At 49.8% G+C, this 22,741-nt stretch overlaps 4 protein-coding genes across 4 annotated transcripts; 3 read left to right on the forward strand and 1 right to left on the reverse strand.

Annotated features, from left to right (window-relative positions):
* Positions 1-1,578: 1,578 nt before the first annotated feature.
* CTRU02_210543 (rolling pebbles-like protein) lies at positions 1,579-4,923 on the forward strand (the record flags this gene model as incomplete). The annotated part of the gene is made up of 3 exons (XM_070205469.1): positions 1,579-2,102; positions 2,153-4,707; positions 4,763-4,923. 3 exons carry the CDS (start codon positions 1,579-1,581, stop codon positions 4,921-4,923), a joined length of 3,240 nt encoding a protein of 1,079 aa, XP_070060712.1.
* A 2,650-nt stretch (positions 4,924-7,573) lies between these two features.
* Positions 7,574-10,919, forward strand: CTRU02_210544 (family 71 glycosyltransferase; the record flags this gene model as incomplete). The annotated part of the gene is made up of 4 exons (XM_070205470.1): positions 7,574-7,579; positions 7,630-8,243; positions 8,295-8,492; positions 9,416-10,919. 4 exons carry the CDS (start codon positions 7,574-7,576, stop codon positions 10,917-10,919), a joined length of 2,322 nt encoding a protein of 773 aa, XP_070060713.1.
* A 1,836-nt stretch (positions 10,920-12,755) lies between these two features.
* Positions 12,756-14,096, forward strand: CTRU02_210545 (ligninase h2 precursor; the record flags this gene model as incomplete). The annotated part of the gene is made up of 2 exons (XM_036730985.1): positions 12,756-13,769; positions 13,830-14,096. The coding sequence occupies 2 exons, from the start codon at positions 12,756-12,758 to the stop codon at positions 14,094-14,096; spliced, it is 1,281 nt and encodes a 426-aa protein (XP_036577280.1).
* Positions 14,097-15,086: 990 nt separating this feature from the next.
* CTRU02_210546 (Ankyrin-3-like protein 4) lies at positions 15,087-21,802 on the reverse strand (the record flags this gene model as incomplete). Its single annotated transcript, XM_036730986.1, has 3 exons — positions 15,087-19,790; positions 19,840-20,524; positions 20,592-21,802. The coding sequence occupies 3 exons, from the start codon at positions 21,800-21,802 to the stop codon at positions 15,087-15,089; spliced, it is 6,600 nt and encodes a 2,199-aa protein (XP_036577281.1).
* Between the last annotated feature and the right edge of the window lie 939 nt (positions 21,803-22,741).

Consider the following 22,741-nt stretch of genomic DNA (forward strand, 5'->3'; position numbering starts at 1 on the left):
GTTCGGGGCCTGCGTCAGGTGATTGAAATCTGGTATCCGGTGGAGGACGTCCTGGGCTTCCGCGGGCAATCTGTCGAGCTCCAAAGTCCGACCAAACCCAGTAAATCTGGGGCACGGCGCATCGAGCCCGAGAGACGGATCCGGAAATTTTGGAGCGGTGGCGGTGGCGGCGGAAACATTTTCTCGGCGGGCCTTGCGTCTCTTCCGTTTTCTCTCTTCCAGTCGTTGCAACAGTAACTTGTACGAGATGAAAACCAAAGCGCGGTTGTAGGTAGTAGAGAGAGATATGAGAAGGCTGTCATGTCAGTATGATCAACCCAGCGCGATGGTTGCTCGGGAGAGGCGCCAGCGTTCGGCGTTGCGCCGCATCTGACATAGTAAACAGACATCTGAGAAGGGCATTTATGCCCGATGCCAGCCTCTCAATGATGGTCATGGGTAGTGAGCAAAACCCGCTCCCTCGCAATATATGAGCATGTGTGTGCTCCCAGACATCTGGGTAGGAGCTGGTCTTCTGAGAATGTTCTTCCAAGCTACGAACGATAGACCTGAAAGTTCTTACCAGCTCATGCGACAACGGGAAAGGGAGCGACCGAAGGCGAAGGATTCAAGATCCTTCGATATAACGGCCTGTGACATTTGCGGAGCAGGATTACCATAAATGAGGCGTGGAATGCAGATCATGCGACTGCCGTTTAGTCCCGATCCGCTAAACTGCGCAGTCTTTTCTCTTCTCTCTCCCAACACCCCTGCATACACCACACATGTCTGACGCGCAATCTGACTGGCTGCATGCGAGGTCTTTTGCACCCCTGTCGCCTCAAGGCAGAGTCCTTTGCCCTCCATATACCAAAGTGGAAGTTGTCCCTGCGAGGCGAGTGACGCCTGGTGGGCGCACATTGGCTACGGCGGCCTCACACTCTGGTTCGCGCACTTTGACCCTGGCCTGCTGTCGTCAACCATGAATTCTGCAAAAGTCTTGCTTTCCCAAGTGCATTTCTGCCGACCGACCAAAATCGCGTTTTGCCATTCACTTTGAAAACCGTTGCTTATATACTCTTCGTCGGCATTAGCGCAGGAACCTTGTCTCGAGCTCGTGGAGTCTTCCCAAATGCCACTAAAGCCGTGCCAGCCTGATTCGGCAGTTGAGAGCAATCTCCGACGACAACATGTCCCATCAAGATGACAGTAGCGGGAGGGTATCGCCTCTCTCGGTGGTGGGCATCGTGAAGCGCTTGAGCTCCCGGTTTCGGTCTTCAAGTCCTACGCTAGAGGAGAGGTCCACTCATTACACAACACCAGAAGATACAGCCCAGTATGTGTCTGATCCTCTAACAATAGACCCCCAAAATGCGCCTCAAACATATCGTCAGCCGCCGCGATCCTATCCCGAGACAGAATGGGAAACTATGAAGAAAGTCATCAAGTACTACTACCTAGATGTAGATTTGCGACTGGAAGATGTGGTCGAGGTTCTATCCAGGGAGAATGACTTCCACACCAAGTAAGGATTGCTATAGACTTCTATATCATCTTGTTGCGAAGAAAGATTACTTACCACTACATCACAGTGTCCGGATGTGCAAGACTCGCCTGAAGAGATGGGGTTTTGCCAAGAACAACAGCAAAAACCGAAAAACCAGCTTCCGTCACGATATCAAGCCGGCGAAGTCCCAAAACCTGCTGAAGCGTGCTGCCGTTCGTCTCCGTAAGCGAAAGTCGGAAGAAGGCCATACTATGGAATGTACCCCCATGGAAACTGATGCCGAGATCATTTACGATGAGAGCCACCAAGAAGAGCCCACGGACGAAGAATTCCATGACGACGAAACTCAATCCATATTCCCCATCTGTGATCCATCTCCCTCGGCTGAGACGAGTAGCGAACATACGCACCAAGCTTCGGGATCCGATACTGAGGTTGACTCGATTAACCAAGACGTCATCATGCTTGGGGCGGATAAAATGCTATTCCATGAGCTCGTGCCAAGCGAAGCTCCCGAGTTAGTCATTTCTCGTGATGCAGTAGACAACATCTACGAAGAAGTTTGCCCTTATCGTTACGGGGACAAGAAATTCCGTCTGATTGAGGAATTTGAATCGTGAGTCGAAACCAAATGACCTTTACAAGCTCTGTTCTGATTCCAAATAGAGGAGAGCAGTACTACACGGATTCCCTCGGATTTGGCATGCACATCAAGGAATCCGCGTTGAGGTTCTGCTCGGCAAACTGTCCATGCAAAGGCGCCCATTTCCCTGCTGATTTCTCGTTCCTCGTAACAGCATCCAAGAATAATGTCCAAGTCAGATTCTTGAGCGACGCGCTCTGGTCTGAGATTATTTCCGTTCTGCCTTGGCACGAGAGGCCAAAATGCGAGTACAGAGACATTGATGCACGAACGCTCTTCCACGACAGGGAGGCCCTAAAGAAGCAGTTGGAGAAGGTATATTCGGCTGCTCTTGGAAGTTCCGAATCGCAAGAGGCAATGTCGTTGTCTCTAGAGATGGAGCTTCTGGTTTACGGACTTCTCAACGAACACATGTTCAAAGTGAATGGAAATGACCTCAGAGTGCCTATCTTCAGGTTTGGCGACTTCACACCTTGGGACAACAGCCGACCGCCACGAACATGGCACGAAACCCCTAATAAGCTCGAGACCCAGATCGATCGGTTGGACGAAGCCTTCCGGGATACCAGTCAGATTTACGAAATGTATGCGGGCGATATGGGCTCAGGTATGAGATATGAGTTGGATAGTACCCCTTTTTGCGCCGAGCTTCACGGTGCGGGTCTCACAACAGATCGAGACGCTGTTTCCAAATCTTGCAAAGAAAGCGACGAATTCATTTACTACAAAAGGACGGTAATAAGCTCCGAAGCTTTCGAACTAGACTCACGCCAACTTAAAACGCGAGAAGAATTCACGATATCCAAGGCTAAGAATGTGGAGCGAAAGGCTTTCACTGTGAAGGACTCACGAGTGAGCCCGGTTATGACGAAGAAACTGGAGGAAGGGACTTTCAGCGTCAACGACTGGATCATGAATGCTGCTATGGGCGGAGATATCAGTCTCGTGCAAGCTCTTCTCGATCTTGGAACTGACACTGACGGTAAGCTGATCTCTTTAGACCATGTAGGGGAAGCTCAATTACTAACCATCATCTCGCCAGTGTTTGAAATCGACTGTTCGAAATCACCTCTATGCATTGCCGCAGAGTTTGGCGACATTAGAGTTGCGCGAGCCCTTATCAGCCGAGGTGCAGATGTCAACAAGAAGGACCAGCAAGACAGAGCGCCTATATATCTCGCGGCAGCCAATGGTCACAAGGAAGTTGTTCTTCTTCTTTTCGAACATGGCGCAAACCTTAACACCCGTGGCGAACTTGGCTCCCTGCTCAATGCCTCGTCGATCAATGGACATCATGAGATTCTTCGTGTTCTACTCAACCGACACTACGGGCTTGCCAAGCGCGCCGAGTCATCTAGCTCGCAGTCTCTTTTCAGAGACGAGCGCAGAGAGATGGAAGAAGCCTTGGTACAAGCGGCGACAAGCGGTAGCCCGGCGACTATGCAAGTTCTTCTCGACCATGGGGCAAAGGCAGACCGGCTACTTTCGACACCAGGCTCGAAACTTCTACCTGCTTTGATAGGATCTGCAGCCTCTGGTAACTACGAAGTGGTAAATATACTTTTACAAACAAAGGTGGATGTAAGTGGCGTTGATCACCGAGGCACTGCTCTCAGTGCCGCCGTGAGCAACGGCCACGACGCCATCGCCCGTTTGTTGCTCACCCACGCCGGTGGACAGGTTTTGGCCGCCATTCGTCATTTGAGAGCTTGCGGCAAGCGTATCCATATAGCCCGGTTGATCAAAATCGTATCTCAGATACAAAGAGACCAACGTGACGGCCGAGATCTTTCGCCAAGAGGGATGGTGTGCACGACCACCATACAATCCTTGTGGAAACGCTTTCTTCGCCAACACTCAATTATGCTCACGGCTGCCTCCAAGTCATCGACAAAATTCAAGGAACTTTCATCTAGGCTCTCGGACTATCGGGACGGCTGGACGGCTGGGATCAATGCCATGCGGAGATTATGCCGCGGAGAGATCCCAGTGAGTATCCACGACACCATCCCGTTCCTGTCTCTCGCACGAGCAATGGTTGAAGCACTCGACGGATTTCATCACAGCGACTACATGGTGGACTTCAATTCTGACCTGAAAAGATGGCAAATGCTTTTCACGTCAGAGGATAAGGCGACAGAGCTTGAAGCATATCGGGACGCCGTTTGGTCAATGTGGGGAGTTCAAGTCACGTTTGATTCTACCGAAAATTTGGACACTGACGATACGGTTCTGCAACGCTTTCACGACCTCGCAGCTACACTGGCCACTAAAGCGGATGCGTTTCTTGGAGGCGGGCCCTTAAGTAACGCAGATGTCATCATGAATGAACCGGCTAGGCTGTTCGAAGCGACCCCTTACCATGGCGAAACCACAGAGCACAGCGACGACAGATACCAACATCGTGAGAAAGACAGAATACCTAAGCTTCAACAGCCGACACCGCCAGAGCAGCCCGGGGAGCCACCGAGTCGAACCCTGGCGGAGGAGATTAAGAAAGACCCAACCATCCTCGAGCCTCTGGCAACGCTCCTAATTGCGGGCGCAATTTTCGCCATAATAATAATATTCATTCAAGGTTAGACTCACCGAAACATCCAGAGGTCAACAGCTGTTAACATTTTCATTCATAGTGATGGCAAAGCTGGCACAGCTTTCCGTATCGCTACGTGTAGCATTTCCAAGCGTCAAAACATTAACACAACGGTACCACATTCTCGAAAGCGAGTTGGTAAAGGGTAATAGTTTGGTACATATCGAGGGTATACAGGGGAGTACCTACTGCATCATTTGACATATCCAAAAAGAAATACGTGGCTGTCTGGCGTTTTTCATTCCGAGATGAAGTGTAGGTTTTCTGAGCATTTTTGATACCCGAGCGTAACTCGGCTCATCGGCTGGGCCGTGTCTGATTTCGCGCGCATACAATTAATGTCAAATTTGTTGAACATAGTTGCTCACAACATCTTATTAAACTTTGAATGTTTCATTTCGCTTTCACACTTGCCGCCTTTCTTTTCAGAGAATTGAGAGGAGGTATTTCGAGGTTGACACAGCAGAACTGATGTATCTTGCTCTGGAAAAGATGCTCTGCGCCAAGCTCCAATGGCTTTGAATAGTAACCAGGTTTATGGTACGAGAAAAAGTTATAATTCAATGTCAGAAAAAGAAAACGCCATACGGGAAAAGCATACTTGTTCTTGACAGTTTGCATTGCAGCAAGCTGCATCGCAAGTTGGTTCCACCCAATAGAGATGTAGTGGGCTTTAGGCGCCATCATTTTAACTGTAGCATACCTCACTACATTACCATGGAGCTTTAAGTTACATTCTGGAAACTAGGATACTAGCAAGCGTAGTCTTCCACCGTCTAATTTTCAATTAGGTATGTAATGCGCCGACCGACATGCTTGACAGCTAACGGCGATGTGGGGTCAAAGATTTGACACTCATGACTGCTGCCGTGTGATGCTTGATGGTACCAACATCAATTATGTGTTGCTATGACGTTCAAGAGCCGTTCAATGAATACCAAAAAAAGGAATGGGATTCGGACTTCGGGTATTTGGTGGCCGATTCTCTCGTTCTCGTCATGTTCCAGAAGCTGAATCCCTGAAGCTCAGACGTCGGATGGTCGGACGGTGGGACAAGAACCACAATACCCCAATCAGGTCCCTCCGAACGCGAGGGAGTAAATATTCATCTTCTCCACATCCGGTCCTGTAACCGAGCATAGGCAGGGTGCCGGACCTCTTCTTCCACTCGGCAACGCGCGGAGGAACCTTACGAGTAAGAACTGAGTTTACGTTTCCAAGGCGGTTAACTATGCCTCGCGCTTTTCCCCAACTTCTGTTTGCGCTAGTTGCCTTGCAGTTTGGGCTAAGGTCTAGAGTGGTTAGACATTCATCTTGCTTTGCATAATATGCCAAATCAAAGTCGCTCTATGCTTGGCAGCTAGAGAAATGCCGGGTAGCTTCCCGATGGTGGAGTTTAAAGACGGGAATGGGGCAGAGCAGCGAAACTGCTAATGAGTAACCAACACCATGGGCGCAGTTATTTTTTCCGTGGCCATCCCTCCCCAGTCTTGAAGCGACAGGCAAACTGACGGAGTTTCGTTTCCTCCGAACCCCCACGTTTCACAAGGATCAAGCTCCAAAAGTCGGCACTGGCAGCGGAGAGGATTAGAAAATAATGACCGGTTCGAACGGACACATTTGAACCCCGTTTTGGGGGGACCCTACTTTTGGTCCCCAACTTTCTCTCTACAACTGGCATCCATTCATCGCGTGATTCTGGCTCTTTTGCGCGATTGACCTTCATTGTTTTGAGTAGACATAACTGATAAAGCTTTTAGATCCAATATTGACCATGGCGCTGGGTAAGCTTTCCAAACTCCCCATCTCTTTAATTTGCCTGCTGGAGCTATTCCCTAGATTCGAGCGCAGTATGATCTGGCCAGACAGTGGAAGCGCTAACACTGAAATCAGCGGCTGCTGCGGTGGCTGGTGGCGTAGCCACCACAATGTATCTTGATGCCAAGTATCACCTCTCGAAAGACATACGATGGCTTCGAGGTCGCTATATGACGGCCAGGGCTATCGAAAACGCTAGTAAGACCAAGGCCGCTATCTATAGCGAGTTCTACCCTAACTTTTCTTTTTGCCAGTTAAGAATGATCGGGTTTCGCCATATTACATCTTCGAAGAAGCCGCGCAGAGAAATCCTTATGAAGAAGCCATTTGGACGCGGAACGGTAGTGTGTCATGGAAGTTAACCTACGATCGAGTAAACCAATATGCCCAATATTTCCTTTCACATGGCATTAACCGTGGGGACTTTGTTGCATTTTTCATGCAAAACTCGCCCGATTTTGCCTTCGCTTGGCTAGGTTTGTTGGCCATCGGTGCAGCTCCGGCCATGATCAACTACAATCTTACCGGCAAGGCGCTCCTTGGTTGCATAAAAATCAGTACCGCGAGGCTTATCCTCGTCGATGGGCCTCCAGAAGTCGCCGATAAGTACCAAGATGTACAGACTGAGTTAGATGTGAATGGAATTCGGGTCATCAACTTGGTAGAGGAGAGACCGCATATCTACCAGAGGGACCCTATACGACCTCCTGACAGTCTGAGGAAAGGTATAAAGCCAGGTGATCCAATGGCATTATTTTACACGAGGTGAGCCCTCTTGCTGCTACAATTATCTGTTAAAGGCTAACATTCGCAGTGGAACAACCGGCTTGCCCAAAGCAGTTGCGTTTCCCGCCGTCACTGCTACTGGCTTAAGCAGCCTCGTCATGCAAAGATCACCAGGGTCCAGCGAGAGATGCTACATATGCATGGTTAGTCTTCTTTCTTTCGGACCCTCTATGATAATTTGTTATTAACTCAACAACAACAACAGCCATATTATCATGGGACTGGAGGTATCGTAATGATTTCGCAAATGCTTGTAAGTTAGACTTTACGCGTCATCATAGCTGCCATGCTGACACTGAATAGGCAGGATCAACCGTTTGCATGGCCCCAAAGTTCAGGGTTTCCACATTCTGGGACGACATTCGCGAATCCCACGCAACGTGGTTCGTTTACGTCGGCGAAACGCTCCGATACCTTGTAGCAGCACCGCCCTCACCGCGCGACAAAGAACACAGCATCCATACCGTACTAGGAAATGGCTGCCGACCAGACGTATGGAAGCGCTTCCTAGAACGATTCGGCGTCGATGCGATTTGCGAGTTTTACAACAGCACCGAGGGCGTACTGGACCTTCGTAACTTGTCGCGGGGAGACTTTCTTGCCCATGCCGTTGGCCATTACGGATTGCTGCTCCGGCTAAGATACAGAAACATGATAGTTCCCGTTGCGATCGATACGGAAACTGGTGATGTTAAGAGAGACCCGAAGACCGGGCTTGCCGTTCGGATGCCTTACGAGGTTGGCGGAGAGATTCTGGTCGCGCACCCGGGAGAGCGGGCGTTTCCTGGATATTTCAACAACACAGATGCAACAGACAAGAAGTTTGTGAAGGACGTGTTGAAGAAGGGGGATACTTTCTATCGGACTGGTGACTCGTTAAAACGCGATGGTGATGGTAAATGGTATTTCTTGGATCGGTAAGTGGCCGCTTCGGTTTCCTCAAAGAAGCTATTGCTGACATATAAAAGCCTCGGCGATACCTACCGATGGAAGGGCGAGAATGTGTCCACAGCAGAGGTCTCCGAAGTCCTTGGAAGTTATCCCGGTGTGAATGAGGCAGTAGTCTACGGTGTCTCTCTCCCCGGCCATGATGGAAAAGCTGGCGCTGCTGCACTGGACATCGCTGCTGATAGGAAGGAATCGTTTGATTTTGCCGACTTTTTGAGGTTCGTCTCAAACTCGGGATTCTCGAACGTTGTCACTGACTTTTATAGCTATTCGCGATCAAAATTGCCCAGATATGCCGTTCCGATTTTCATCCGCTTATTAAACGCAAGCCAAGCGAGTCACAATAACAAACAGAATAAGGTACCGCTGAAGAACCAAGGGGTCGATCCAAGTAAAATCGAAGGCGGCGATAAACTCCTATGGATTGAGAAGCACGGAAAAGGCAACACATATGTCCCATTTACACAGGATGACTGGAACAGCCTCGAAATAGGTCGCGCAAAGCTGTAAAGAGGATGATGATCTACATGTATGGCTGATTATACGCTGGGAGCAGACACTGTATCTACTGTAAGAATCTATGCTCCAACATCCGAGATATCCTATGACGAGCACGTGCGATACCTGTAGTCGAATACCGCTTTGGGGCAAATCGCCGGCTTGACCATCGGACAATCTCCCAGACAGTTTACTCGCATACCACGGCAATGCGGGGAAGAACAAACGGAGACAATCCCCGGGGAAGCCAGCCAATGGATGTTTGTGATGCCAACCCACCGATAACCAAGCTTCATGACGGCGCGCCCAAGAATACGATGAACCCCGCACCGCGCAATGCTACGACAAACGACGGATTGCACACGCGGGAGAGCACCCCTGCAGCATTCACATGAGGATCAGCGCGATTTTGAATGGCTGGGGACCGAGGCCAGCAACCCTGATTGAGCTGTTCTAGCCTATCTCTGACAAGGTAGGTATTGATGATATACAGTCGATGTCCACCCACGGTCAATCTCTCGAAGTTGGGCTTGTTCGCCGCTATTTTGAGTAATTGAATTACTGTGCCTATCATGGCGGGAATCAAGCGGGCACGCATCACATTCGCTTTCATCATCACTTGCGTGCTCATCCTACTTTTCAGGAGTGGCGATGCGAATTCCGATTCACAGTCAGCGCAGTGGACAGAGTCCCTATCGCCTGAACAGCCTCAGTCCGACGCAAATCCAAGGATTGACATGCCTCCTCCTGATCACGTCGAGATTCCCATCGTCGACAAGAATGCTAATGCTCAGCTACCGGCGCAAGAAGCGCAACTCGCATTCGACGCCCATAAGCTAGCAACTGCTGACGAATTCCTTCCGCACTTTGCTGCGGTGATAATCGAGAAGGGCATTTCTCAGAAACAGGCGCGCGCAACATGCACATGGCCAGCAGATACATACGTCGACTTCCAATTTTCTGACTCGGTAGAATGGGTTCTCGAGGATAGGCCAGTGTTGGAGATCGAGCTACGGCGACGCGAATGGCACGACTTTGTCAAAAGTGGCATGATACCGTACACAAGCGTCAAGGACCGATTTTTCGGGAGGGGTTTGGTCATTGTCGCGGGCAATGCCGACACGATAATGCGCGTCAAGGTGATCTTACGCCAGCTGAAGAAGCTCGGTTCGTCAATACCCATTGAGATTCACTACTGGGATAACGAGATGGATATCGGAGTCATGGCGGACCTTAACGCGCTCTACACGCCGATATACTACAACGACTTGTCGAAAGAACATAACATTGTGCACATAAAGAAGGACGGATATTTCGGTATTAACTATCAACTAAAGACAGCAGCTTTGTTGAATGCCCGATGGGCCGAGCCAATATTGTTAGACTCGGACAACATTCCAATCTTGGACCCGGCGACCCTGTACGATTCCGTTCAGTATCAAGAGTACCACTCGGTATTCTGGCCCGACATCGCTCGCACTAGACCTCAGAATCCTGCTTGGGCGATCTTCAACACTCCGTGTCGAATGGCCGAGTACGAACAGGAAAGCGGACAGCTGCTTGTCGACAAGACGCGATTTTGGTACCATTTGCAACTTGCGTCATGGCTCAATAACGAGCAGGGAAAATACTACAATGAGATGTTGTTGGGCGACAAAGACATGTTTCGTTTCGCGTGGCACGCGTTGAAAACCAATTTTGGCAAGCCGAAGAAATGGTTGACGAGCGTCGGGACGGAAAACGACGGTTTCTACTGCGGACATTCTTTCGCACAACATCATCCCGATGACGGACGCGTAGCATTCCTCCATGGGGGCCTTTTGAAGACGGTGTCACTTGAGGTGATGAGGTGGAATCGAGATGTCAAAGGAGGTTATCTACGGCATTACAAGAAAGCCTCCAGTGAAGAAAGTCCCGAGGTCAACGTAAACGTCGCCATTAAGTTTGACGGAGCAGCTTACATGCCCGACCATTCCGAAAAGTTCCAAGCCGCTCAGTGCACCGACATGTTCGACGTCGAGGCAAGGGACATGAATGAGATTCTTCCCGGCTTCGAGCAGACATTCCGCGAAATTGGGGGCTATTGGCAGCTAGACCAGGAGGATGTGGTTAGGTTTAGCCACAGCGACTTCCCCCAAAAACGGTGAGAGCAGTTGGGAGTAGGGTCATGACACTGATGGGTGACATTGGCACCACGAGGGCGCCTAGAGCATTGAGCAGTGACACTTGAAGCTTGGGCACCGAATAACCGCACCCGCCGAGGTGGCGGCCAAGCACGATCAAAGGATGAAAGGTCAAAGACAAAGCATGGTGAACAAAGATAGCAACGCTCCGGTGCTAGCTATCTTTGTCGGTCGAAGCCGTGTGCTGCATTGTTCAGAAAACCCCTCAAAAGGCGGCTATGCTCAGACTTGATGCTAGCAAATGTGCACTGAGCTTGTTTTCTCAGCTCCGAGTCTGACCAGTCCGTGTCGACTGATTGTCAGCAGCCTCGTGGCTCGTCATCGAAGGGAAGCAGAAAGGTTGTCAAACGCGGGAGCAGTCAGGGACATTTGATTGTCAAAACTCTTGGCAAGGCGGTAGTGGAAAGGAATCAGCCACACGGTCCATGAGAGACATTGAGAAACAAGCCGACAATTTCAATCGAAGAAGCGACTAACTGGATAAGATGACAAGGCGTGTTGGGAGCGCAGAGAGTGCTTATGAGCTCAATTCTTGGTGAGCCACTGGCGAAGTATGGAGTTCTCTGGTCAGTTAAGGGGAATGCCCCATCAGTAGTCCTCAAATGATGGTCAGCCCAGGACATTTCTGGACGCTGCAGAAGGATAATGGGATCAAGAAAATGATTGAATACCCACCCCTGACGGCGAACATCTTCCCCGAGCCCTGCTCCCCGACAACCTAGTACAACGATGTCTCGTGTTCGAATTTGGTAATGTTTCAGGCATTTGACAGGCCAAGTCACACCGTTAGAAGACTACTGTCAAAATGGGATTAGCGGCTGAATTCTCTCCTGAAGGCGAGCGGTGCTGCTAAAACAAACGTTTCCCTTTGCAGAAAAAGTGATTTGTCTACGCTACCCCTGAACAAAGGTGCTCCCATTTTCAAAAGCGGAGAGTTAGACTCTGGAACAGGAAAGGAGTTCATTCGATTCTATCAGATTAGGTTAGATCCAAGAGAATTTCAAGAGCTAAGGTATGTTCTGCAGCACAAGCCAAGTCTATTCTTGGCATTGCGTAGGAAGATGGGATGATAGATGCTTACTTTACGATGCATTGCATATCGAGACACTGCATGGAGTTGAGATGAGGACTCAACCTTCAAGCCCAAGATTTTGCTCACTGATAACTTCTCAGTAAATAATCCGCTGAAAGAAATCGACAAGAAAAGAGAGAGAATAGCAGATGGTGCGCTCTACCTGTAGCCGGCACACAGACCTCTTTGTTTCCTCGCCGTCGAGGCCCCTTTTCCCCGTTGGGCCAGCCCCGGCGTATCTGTCCAATAACATCCAACATAATTCTCGTCTCGTTCTGCATAGCTTGTGGAGGCGTAGCATGAGTGCCCTGTGCTCGGACTGAATCAGCTCGGCCCAATACGAGCAGCAAGTCATGACAGAAAAAAGAAAGCAACTCTCAAACGCCTTTGATGGCTCCGAAGCGCCCCCGGGTTAGTCGACTGGTCGGCGCTACTCATCTCCACACCTAAACTCTGGGACGGCTCCTTTTACCAAGAATAAACTTGAAGAGTAGCAAAGACCGCCACGCCACCAGGTTATTGATGGGGAGATATAATGGACCCAAGGTGCCCCTCTCTGTCGCAACTTTTGGATCATCATCTCACGCCTCAACAGGTCTTTCACCATTTCCACATTCTTTCTGACTTTTTTAAGTCGTCCTTTCCTTCATGTAAGATAATAACTTGGTACTACATATCATTACTCTCGCTTTCTTAGTACCTGTTGACTTTCGTTCACTTCCGCTATCATGCGTGTCACTCTCTTTACCGCTGCCCTCGCGGCCACCCCCGTCTTCGGCTATCCGGGCATGAAGAAGACCTTCTCCGATATCCGTGCTCGTGTGAATGCGGATGACAATGGTCCCGATTCTGATAAATATGACTCCACGGAGCTTCTCGGGGATATCGCAACCCTCGAAGACTCTAAGCTTACCACCGTCGGCAAGAGCGTCAAGTCCCTCCTTACCGGCGGCGACAACCCGGAGAGCGATGAGGCGTACATCACGTCTGGCAGAGCTAACAACCTCCCGGCCAAGGGGTCTCCAGCCTGTGCCGCCGACACCTGCTGCATTTGGAAGTACATTGCCAATGATCTTCAGGGTGTTTTCAGGGGCAAGGCTGGCCGTTGCACGGATTATGCCCGTGCCGCGATCCGTCTCGGCTTCCACGATGCCGGTGGCTGGTCCAAGTACACCGGCGACTATGGCGGTGCTGATGGCTCCATCATTCTCTCCCCTGATGAGATGAACCGTGGCGAGAACAATGGTCTTCAGGAGATCGTCGCTCAGACCAAGATCTGGTACAACAACTACAAGGGATACGGAATCTCCATGGCCGACTTGATCCAGTTCTCTGCCAACGTTGCCACCGTCGTCTGCCCCCTCGGCCCCCGTGTTCGCACCTATGTCGGCCGCAAAGATTCCTCCCGCAACTGCCCCGACAACATGCTCCCCCCTGTCACCGGCTCTGCTGATTACCTGATTGAGCTGTTCGAGAACAAGACCATCAAGCCCCACGGACTGACTGCTCTTATTGGCGCCCATACTACCAGCCAGCAACGCTTTGTTGACCCGGAGCGTGCCGGTGACCCGCAAGACAGCACTCCCGGTGTCTGGGATGTCGCATTCTACAAGGAGACTCTCGGCAACGCGCCCGCTCGTGTCTTCAAGTTCGCTTCCGACATCGTTCTCGCCCAGGACGACCGCATCAAGGATGAATTCCAGGCCTTTGCCGGCCCCGGCGGACAGTCTCACTGGAATGAGGTAAGCGCTAGACATTCCTACTTTTGCCTGCCATTTCTTAAATACTAATACCCGTTCCAGGACTATGCCCGCGAATACATCCGCCTTTCTCTGCTCGGTGTCAACAACATCAACAGCCTCACTGAGTGCACCAAGGCGCTGCCTCCCCGCATTAGCACTTACAATGCTCCTGACCAAAAGGTTCTGGATAAGTGGCTCGCCACCAAGCAACGCGTTGCCAAGATTGCTGAGGAGCTTCGCAACGGTGGTAACATCAGCTCTCTCGGCGGTCTCATCGACAACATCCTCGGCTGGATCAAGAGCATCTTCGGATTCAGATTCTTCTAACTACACACTCGCTCACAAACTACCACATTCATTTGCATTTGGGAAGCACAAAAGAGGCAAGGCGTCAGGGCTTGAATTTGGGTACATAAAACATTGCCTGGTATGGCAACAGTAGATACCACCATATAATGTGTATATTTAATAACAACCACTCGTTTGGAAACTCATTACACCGGCATCTGAGGCCTGTCCGTTTTGAACAAATGGTGTATGCTTTGATGATTCGACTAAGTCGTTGCTCCCACCCCACCCGAAGCTCTTCCGCTGTTCTTTTGTCCCCCACCCAAGAATCTGGCACGGCGAACTCTACCGACTCAACCCTACCGTGACCCGCTTCAACTCCACAACCATCACGAAAATATCGTATGTTCCATCATGAACGAAATTGAATCAGACAAACACCATCCCCCACATCGCAGCGCATTAAATAGCGCTCTCAGCCCTGATGGTCTAGCGGTATGATTCTCCCTTAGGGTTGTCTATGACATCTCAGCTCTGGGAGAGGTCCCAGGTTCGATCCCTGGTTAGGGCCCATTTCCTTTTGTATCCTTTTGGAATAGCTTGGCGGCTGATGCTTTTTTGACTGTTGTACGTGTGGACTGCTCGTAGCCATATCTACAATGCTGCTTGATTTGACGTCAATGTGGCTTGTACACTATTATGAAATACACTCTCATTCATGTTTCCTACCTCTGGCTCATCTCAGCCGATATGGGGTAAGTACAGATTTGATCACTGTGATTGACTACCGTCGCGTTGCGCCCAATTCTTACTTTGCCTAGTCTATGGCACTTTGTTTCGCAATTTGATAAACCCCAATCGTTTGTTAGGGATAATCGCCAAGACAAAACAACTTGGCAGCATGTATAAACAACTTGAAGTAAAGTATGACGGTGCATAAACTACAGTTATACCAACGTATTGCGGGTTCACTTTTATCGTTACATAAAGACAGTCCATTCCTTTATCCATTATGTTTCCATTCAAATTCTAGGCTGAAACTAACTCATCCAACGGATTCCATTCCACCCCCGCAATCGCTTGAGTTTGATCTTCCTCGTCTACAAATACTGTTGAGAACACACGTTCGCCGTCACACATACGAATTCTTTCAGCCTTGAACCTCTTCTTGTGGTCACTTCTGAAATAGCGAAATTCGTCGAGTACAGCCATATCAGCTCCTCGTGAGACCAGAATCCCTAGCGTATCAAGTAGCGCGTGATGATGCGCATGGGGGACCTTTCTACCCTCCCGGCCACGATTGAAACAGTCCAAGACATATGCGGCCATGGAATCAATCGTTTCCATAATTGCGGTAGAAGACTTTTTGTTCTTGTGGTTGATGCTAGCCCCTTGGTCAAGCAGGAAGTTGACAAGATCTCTATGGCCGTTCCACGCCGCAGCAAACAAGGGCGTTTTCCCATCACTGTTGGCAGCGTTGACATCCAAACCCTTCGCAACGAGAAGCTTTACTGTCTCCAAACGGCCCCTTGACGCTGCCCAGAACAAAGCATCGTCTCCTTCTCGGGTTCGCGAGCTCAAATTAGCGCCGTGGTTAATGAGGAAGTCAACGACGTTCCGGTGGACAGAGCCCATCGCCAGGGACAATGCCGAGCGTCCCTTATCGTCCATAGCGAGGATGTTTGCGCCTTTATCAAGCAACAGCATTACAACATGCAGATATCCATTCTCTGCGGCTAAGTGCAGAGCTGTTTTCCCTCTTCGAGTGGATGCGTCGACTTCTGCGCCGCGGTCGAGTAATAGCCTTACAACACCTAGTTGACCATGTTTCGAAGCAGCCAGCAGCGCTGTCCAGCCGTTTTTGTTCGAAGGTGCTTTGACGTCTGCGCCGCGATCTAGCAGCATTCGTATATAGTCTAGTCGCCAAATCTGTGCGGCGCAGCTCAAAGCCTTAGGAAGTTGCTCGATGGTGATGGCGTCATTGAAGCTGGCGCCATGCTCTAGTAGAGTCTTGCCGACTTTGTTTGCCTTCTTCGGCATCCGATTCTTCAATACGTGATTCAGGGGCTGTAACCCTTTTTCATCAGCAGCATGGACATTTGCCCCCTTCTTCAGCAAAATCGCAACGACCTGTGGGCTTCTCGCCCATACGGCCCAGAACAGCGCAGTCCATCCTTTATGATCCACTGCATGAATATCTGCGCCCCGTGCCAGCAACAGCTTGACGGCGGCGACGTTTCCCTTTAACGCGGCATATGATAGGGCGGTCAAGTTGGAATTGTCCCCTGCGTTAACTTGAAATTGTGCAGCATGCGGGGAATCAGGGTGCTGAGCCGCAAAGTCCAATAGGAGTTTCACGATCGAATCACCATACTTTGGATAGAGCAAAGAAAATTGTACTAGGCTTTTTCCTCTCAACCCTCTCCAAGGAATGGACGAAACGGACAAAAGAAGTTTGAGACTCTCAACTCGCCTGTTGGTTACAGCGACCGCAAGAGCATTCTGTTCCGGGTCTGCAAACGGCTCAAGACTGGCACCGCCGGCAACAAGTACCTGGACAATCTCAGGCCTGTCATGTTCATCGAGACAGCCAGTCAAAGCCGTATGGTTCCTGCCATTCTTCACGAGAGTCTTGGAGTTGGGGTCGGCACCTAGCTGAAGCAGGAGCTCAATCATAGAAGGCTTCGTGAAGGAAAGAAATGAACAAACATGTATCGCTTGACCTCCTTCAAAGTATCCGTGCGATGCTGGCTTATCGAGAACTGCTCCGTTTTCAAAAAGAACCCGAACGGCCTCTTCGTGACCTTCGCAAGCCGCAAGGCTTAGCGCAGTGAATCCTAGCTCATCGCCGATATTGACTGGAATATCACCAGTTTCCAGAATGGACCTGAGACTTGCAGCATCGTTTCTCAAGGCGGCGATGTGAAGCGGTGTCGTTAGGCCTTCAACATAGTCGGGCTGAACCCAACGAGGGAGTTGTATCAAAGCTTCCTTAACTCTCTTTGTTGAATCGCCAGTAACCTGCGGATTACGTTTTCCGCTCAGAAACAAAGCTTTGGTGGTTTCCCGTGGAGAATATTGTTCTGTCCAAAACAAAATAGGCAAGTTCCTGCGATCGTCTTCTATGCTACTCTCAGACGAGTCGGAATCGCTGGGCTCCAGAGCTCTCCATTCCTCATCGTTCTGGGCCTTTCGCAACTGATACTTTCGATCAAAGTAAGGCAGTGTCTGGTTTCTACGACTGGAAGACTTTTTCTTTCGTGCCTTGGGCCTTTCATCCGCTACCAACGGAGCACTCGGCGGCAATGGCTCTGGCCAGCTCCCAACCACGGCCTGCCCGCCGTTGAAAAGAAGCGTCGAACCCCAGGGTTGGCTATCCGAAACCTCCTGTTGAACTGCCCATCTTCGATCCCAGTAAAAGAAATCCCCCTTCCCTCCAGCTGCAACAAGAAGTTCGACGATCTCGATGAGGGATTCGTTCCATTTGGCTACTTCGAGTCGACCAGCCGCCTGAAACTCTTTTGGAATGTCGCCGTCTCTTAGTCTTGACCATACAAGATCCAAGGCTGTCATCTTTTTAGTATTCCTTTGCCACCTAAGTGAGTAACATGGCGCGTTCACGTCGAAATTGTGTTGAAGCAGCAGTCGTACAATGCCAGAATGGCCATTGTAAGCCGCGTGGTGGAGTATTAGCTCCTGACAAGTTGAGCACATTTCGGTCTTCATCTTTTCCGAAAATGCTTCCAAGCCTAGTAAAAACGATACCAACTTCGTCTGGGTCAACTGAGTTGCTCTCGTCGTCGGCCTGGGTTGTTCGACGATGCTGTGCCAGACAGGCCACGCCCAATCCTTCTGAGTCTTGGCATCTGTCCCATGATACATGTAGTGTACGGCACCACGGTTCGCCAACCATTCTAGCCCTTCAAAAGGTACACTTAACCCATTGCGAAAGATATCTTTCATGACAAGGTCAGAGAATATTGAGCGACCGGTCTCGGGATTCCGGCTGAGCAGTTTATCAAGCTGGTCTTGAGAACAGTGTCGAGAAAGCATTTCTACAGCAACCATGTCTCGTCGCCACATGGCCCAGTGTAAAGTTGTTATGCCTTGATCGTCAATAGTCATAATATCCGCACCATGCTCCAAAAGACGGGAGAGAAACTCTCTACTTTCAGGAAGCTTCCAAGTAGCGAAATGTACGAGTTTGCCACCGCCACTGTCGTTTCTAGCAGGAATGATATTCTCGGCCAAGAGGTACTTGAAGCAACCAATGGCTCCCCATTCTATACAAAGTTGTCCAAGCTCAATAGAGTTCCTTCCAAGATGCTGGAGAAATTCGGAATGACCTGAGTGACAAAGGAGCTTCTCAAGGCTGTTGGTGTCGTCGTAATATATGACATTTTCGATGGCTTCGCGCGACGGTTCTGCTCCGCTCTGCAAGAGTAATCGCTCGGTCTCGTTCTTGGCTAAGTGATAGTTCTCGCCATGAATAGCAAATCGTTCGGCCTCTGCTATTTGGTCACCCCCAGGCTTAAGAGTCATGAAACGCACGACACTCGAAAGAAATTTCGTTGTGCAGTCCCATCGATGCGACCCGTTGAAGCAAAGCCATGGCTTGTCTTTGGAAAGGGAGATCATCTTCCTAGCGATTTTGTGTTGGAAGTACATTGATGAAAAGTATAGAGCGTCCGGGAAGTCTATAATAGGCTCGTTGTGTTCCTCGTGTAACGCGAGAATCGCAAGAGCCACAAGAGGGCGGCCCCTCAAGATAGATGCGAGGAATGGTGTCACGTTTTCACGCTCATTGCCCAGAAAGATGGTGTGAACCTTGCCGAGAGTGTCTAGACGGGCTCCCGCTTCGTATGCCAGAGGAGCAAGCTGGCTAGCCTCGGTCTCCGGAAGGCCAGAGTATGCCAGCCAGTGAAAGAGGATGGGTATTTCTTCGGATGCATCTTGAGGCATAAAGCTCTTCCCAACCGTTTTTTCCAGTATCTCCCTTACGTCGGAAACGGTCCCAGCCATCATTGCTCTTCGCACAGTAGGTAATTGACCCCCGTAAAAGTCTTGAGCGATGGGGGAATCCTCATAATAGTGCAGCACAGCTCTCTGGGAATCGAATATACAGAATACTCCGTCTTTTTCACACAGGTGAGGCCTCTGGCGTCGAAGTTTCTGAACCATTTCCCAATGAGCTGGCCAGTGCTGCGCAAGACGGTCAACAGCGCCTCGTAACCCTCGAAGTGCATCTAGACACAGAAAAAGTCTGGAAGGAACTGAGGTCCCGAGTTCGGTCTCTGAAACCATATGGGGACATAAGGAAATCGCTTTGTCGTATCCTTGTAAAGCCGCAACAGCCATCCACGCCGCTCCGAGCTTTCTGTTGCGTGGTATCCCCAGCCCTGATATGTTGGACATGGCGAGGTTGAATGCGTGTAGGCTCTTGCGTTGATATTGTAACGGGATGGCGCCAGGGCCAACCCCAGGGCAAACTTTTGACATCCATTGCATGGTTGCCCGGCGCAGATCGTGAAGAAACTCCAAAGGCAACTGGTCATTCGGGATGGAAACAGAAACATCCTCAATATTAAGGCCTCGGACATACTCCACAGGATCTGGAATATCTCCGAGAGCAGCAAGATGTTGCCGGTAGATAAAAAAAAGATCATTCCGAGACCTGTTTGTCCACCATGACGATGCATCAACTGCGATTTTCCAATGGTCCACATCTTTGGTCTGGTCAATTAGTAGAGTCAAGCTGTTTTCAAGTTTCGAAGTAACTTACTCGCTTAACAATGTTGGTCCTTTGCTGGAGTCTTACTTTTTCTCCATCCTCGTCAAGCTTCTCCTCTAAAATGTGGCCGAATTCTGGTTTTTCGTCGCATATATTCCTTTCGCTAGGCTCTAGATCTTCTTCAACTCCTTCGTTTCGTGGCTGACACCTCCTGACAGCCAGCTCGTCATCGGACGGAGACTGTTTGCCTTCGGGTTTCTCTACGCATTTTAGTCGATACGCGTGTCTACGGCGCTTTTTATGACGTGAGCTTTTTGAGTGAAGCCAAGCCAAGACTCGTGGAAGGGTCCAAGTAAGAAAGTCTGAGGCTTGAAAACTGTCTTTGCCGGTATCGGTACCAGCATCAGTTCTTGGGTTCTCTTCCCCGCAATCGTCTCCCGGAGCAGAACCACTCTGATCTGAGTCTCTAAATAGAGAGTGCTTTGTCAACAGACTGGGTGTCTGTTTCTCTTGTCCTTTGCTTCTAGGGAATGCCTCTTCATTTTTTTCTCTCTCATTGTATCTCTCATCATCTTCCTCATCATCTTCCTCATCATCTTCCTCATCGTCTTCCTCATCGTTTTCCTCATCGTATTCCTCATCGTCTTCCTCATTATCACTTTGTTCGTTTTCTTCTGCTCCAATATTGCCACCACTAGAGTAACCATCACTCTCAGTTCCATCATCTAGTGCAATACTGGTTCACAGTGCTTTTGTTAGTAATAGAGTACATTGATCAAGTTACACTGTGGGAAACTACCTACATTGGAACCTTCCGAATAAGGCGCTTAAAAACTGGCTGCAACATTTCAATAATCTCTTGGGTAGTTGGCCGCATGCTGTGCTCTGTATGCAATGTCGAAAGAATGATGCCAACTAGTTGGGGAACATCCAAGTCATTCGACTGGACCTTGGCCACGAGTCGGCTCCTAAGAACTGATATAAGACTATTGGTATCTTTCCAATCCAAGGTCTGCATCTTCCTAACTCGCATCATCAGGTCAAAGTTGCTAGTCGGTGGGTTGGTACTAGCGAACGTCGACAAGACACTGGTTTGTAGTTGAGTGCTCGACCCCTGAACGCCGTAAAGCTGGTCCGTGGTATTACGCCCCCAGATGCTGGCAATGACGAGTCCATAGGAGTAAATATCACACTTTTCCCAATCTATGAACGATTTTTGTCCTTGGACTTCAGGCGCGCACCATAAAGGAGTAAAATGTGTCGGTCCGCCCTGGATATCATCTGAGCTCCCGCCAAAGTCTAGCAGCTTGGCGATAACTCCACGGTTTGGGTCCGGGTGGTTCATGATAATAATGTTTTCTGGTTTGAGGTCACCGTGTATGAACCCCGCTCGGTGAATTTCCCGCAGCCCCACGGCAATATCCAGAGTAATGTGTTGTTTCTGATGAGATGAAAAAGTTGACGAGTCACTGCCACGGCTTCGAATGACATGGTCCAGAGTCCCATAGTTCCCTAGCTCCATCGCCAGCATCGGAAACGGCTGGGCCTCGTTCCAGGCAATAAAGCGAAGCTGGGCAATGTTCTCATGACTGCGGAGCAGCGGGTGGGCAATCGCTTTGATCTCTCTCACGATCGTAGCAAACACGTCACTCTGAGATGCCCTGGCGGCGGAATTTGAATCGACTACCGGTCGAGATACGAATATCTTCAGGGCCAATACGGTATTCGCTGGCAGTATCTGGTTTGTCTCATCGTTTGTAACATGCTGGACAACCTGCGAGCTGAGACCGCTGCCGAGTGCAAAATGGAATCTTGTGAACTCGCCCAGAACCCCAACGTGAGTGATAGTGGCAGAAGGGACCTGATACGCTTCCGAAGCCGCAAATACGTCAAGGGCGTCATAGAAGTCGTACTCGAGCTCTGTTGGTGTCGACGACACCCCAAAGCTATGCGGCTCATCGCTGGTCCCTGCCTCAGATGCACAGTCAAAGAAGGCTCGTCCGGATCTTTCCATAATGCTGCTCTTAGTGCAAGAGTTTTTTCTGGTTTAAAGAAAGGCGCGAATTTGTCAAAATCAATTGTTTCGGGGATCACAGCATAACAAGACATCAAACAAGTCGCCGTCATGGGGTGAGCGAATGCCAAGATGATGCCGGGACTGGTAAAGCGAGGCTGTTGCAAGTCTGCCTAGAGATGTTTAACGCCCTTTATTGGGTGGCACAAGTGTAAATTTGGTAAAGTCAGCTAACATGGTAAGGCTCAAGTCGCCTGGCGACCGTTGAGTGGCGGCGACAGCCCTTTATCTCCATTCATTCATGCGCCTCACTCCGAATTTTGCCAATGTTATTCGCCAAAACCTATGGTGTTACCTGTCAGCAAACGAGTACTGCTCCGACAGTGCTTGGCTGATTACGGGCCATTCACAGTACATAAGACAGGGCTTGTCTCCCACTGCCGCGAAGCGAGTTGTGAGCTGCCTTGCTCCGCCGCAAAGCAAGGCGGCATACTAAAGAGGCGCAGCGACCCCGGTCTCTCAATACCTCAGTCGGGCATCGGCTCCCAGGGCCACTGGACCCATAGACATTTTGGCAAAGATTCTATTAGATCTTCCCCTGATCGTAAAATAAACATGCAAGTGCTGTTTGCAGCTTCGCTGATCACACAATCAGTCAACTAACAACCCTAGTCACTAAGCATTTCACAGTTGAAGTTGTCAACCTTGTCATTCATTACACAAAGACACCATCCAAGCTCATAAACGGGCTTCTTTAGAGACGAAGTACCCGTTTCCTTTATCCTTCTGCGAGAGTTGAAACAAGCGGCTTTTTTGGAGCTAGTACAAGTCTCTCTGTTATGCATCAAGAGGTTTTCACTATAGAGGTTTAATAGTAACAACAAGACTTTGCAATTGCCTAAATGATGCATGTTATACAAAGTAGATCGGCCTTTTTTG

The sequence above is a fragment of the Colletotrichum truncatum genome (assembly GCF_014235925.2).
Source record: "Colletotrichum truncatum strain CMES1059 chromosome Unknown Contig_0007, whole genome shotgun sequence".
Classification (NCBI taxonomy): Eukaryota; Fungi; Ascomycota; class Sordariomycetes; order Glomerellales; family Glomerellaceae; genus Colletotrichum; species Colletotrichum truncatum.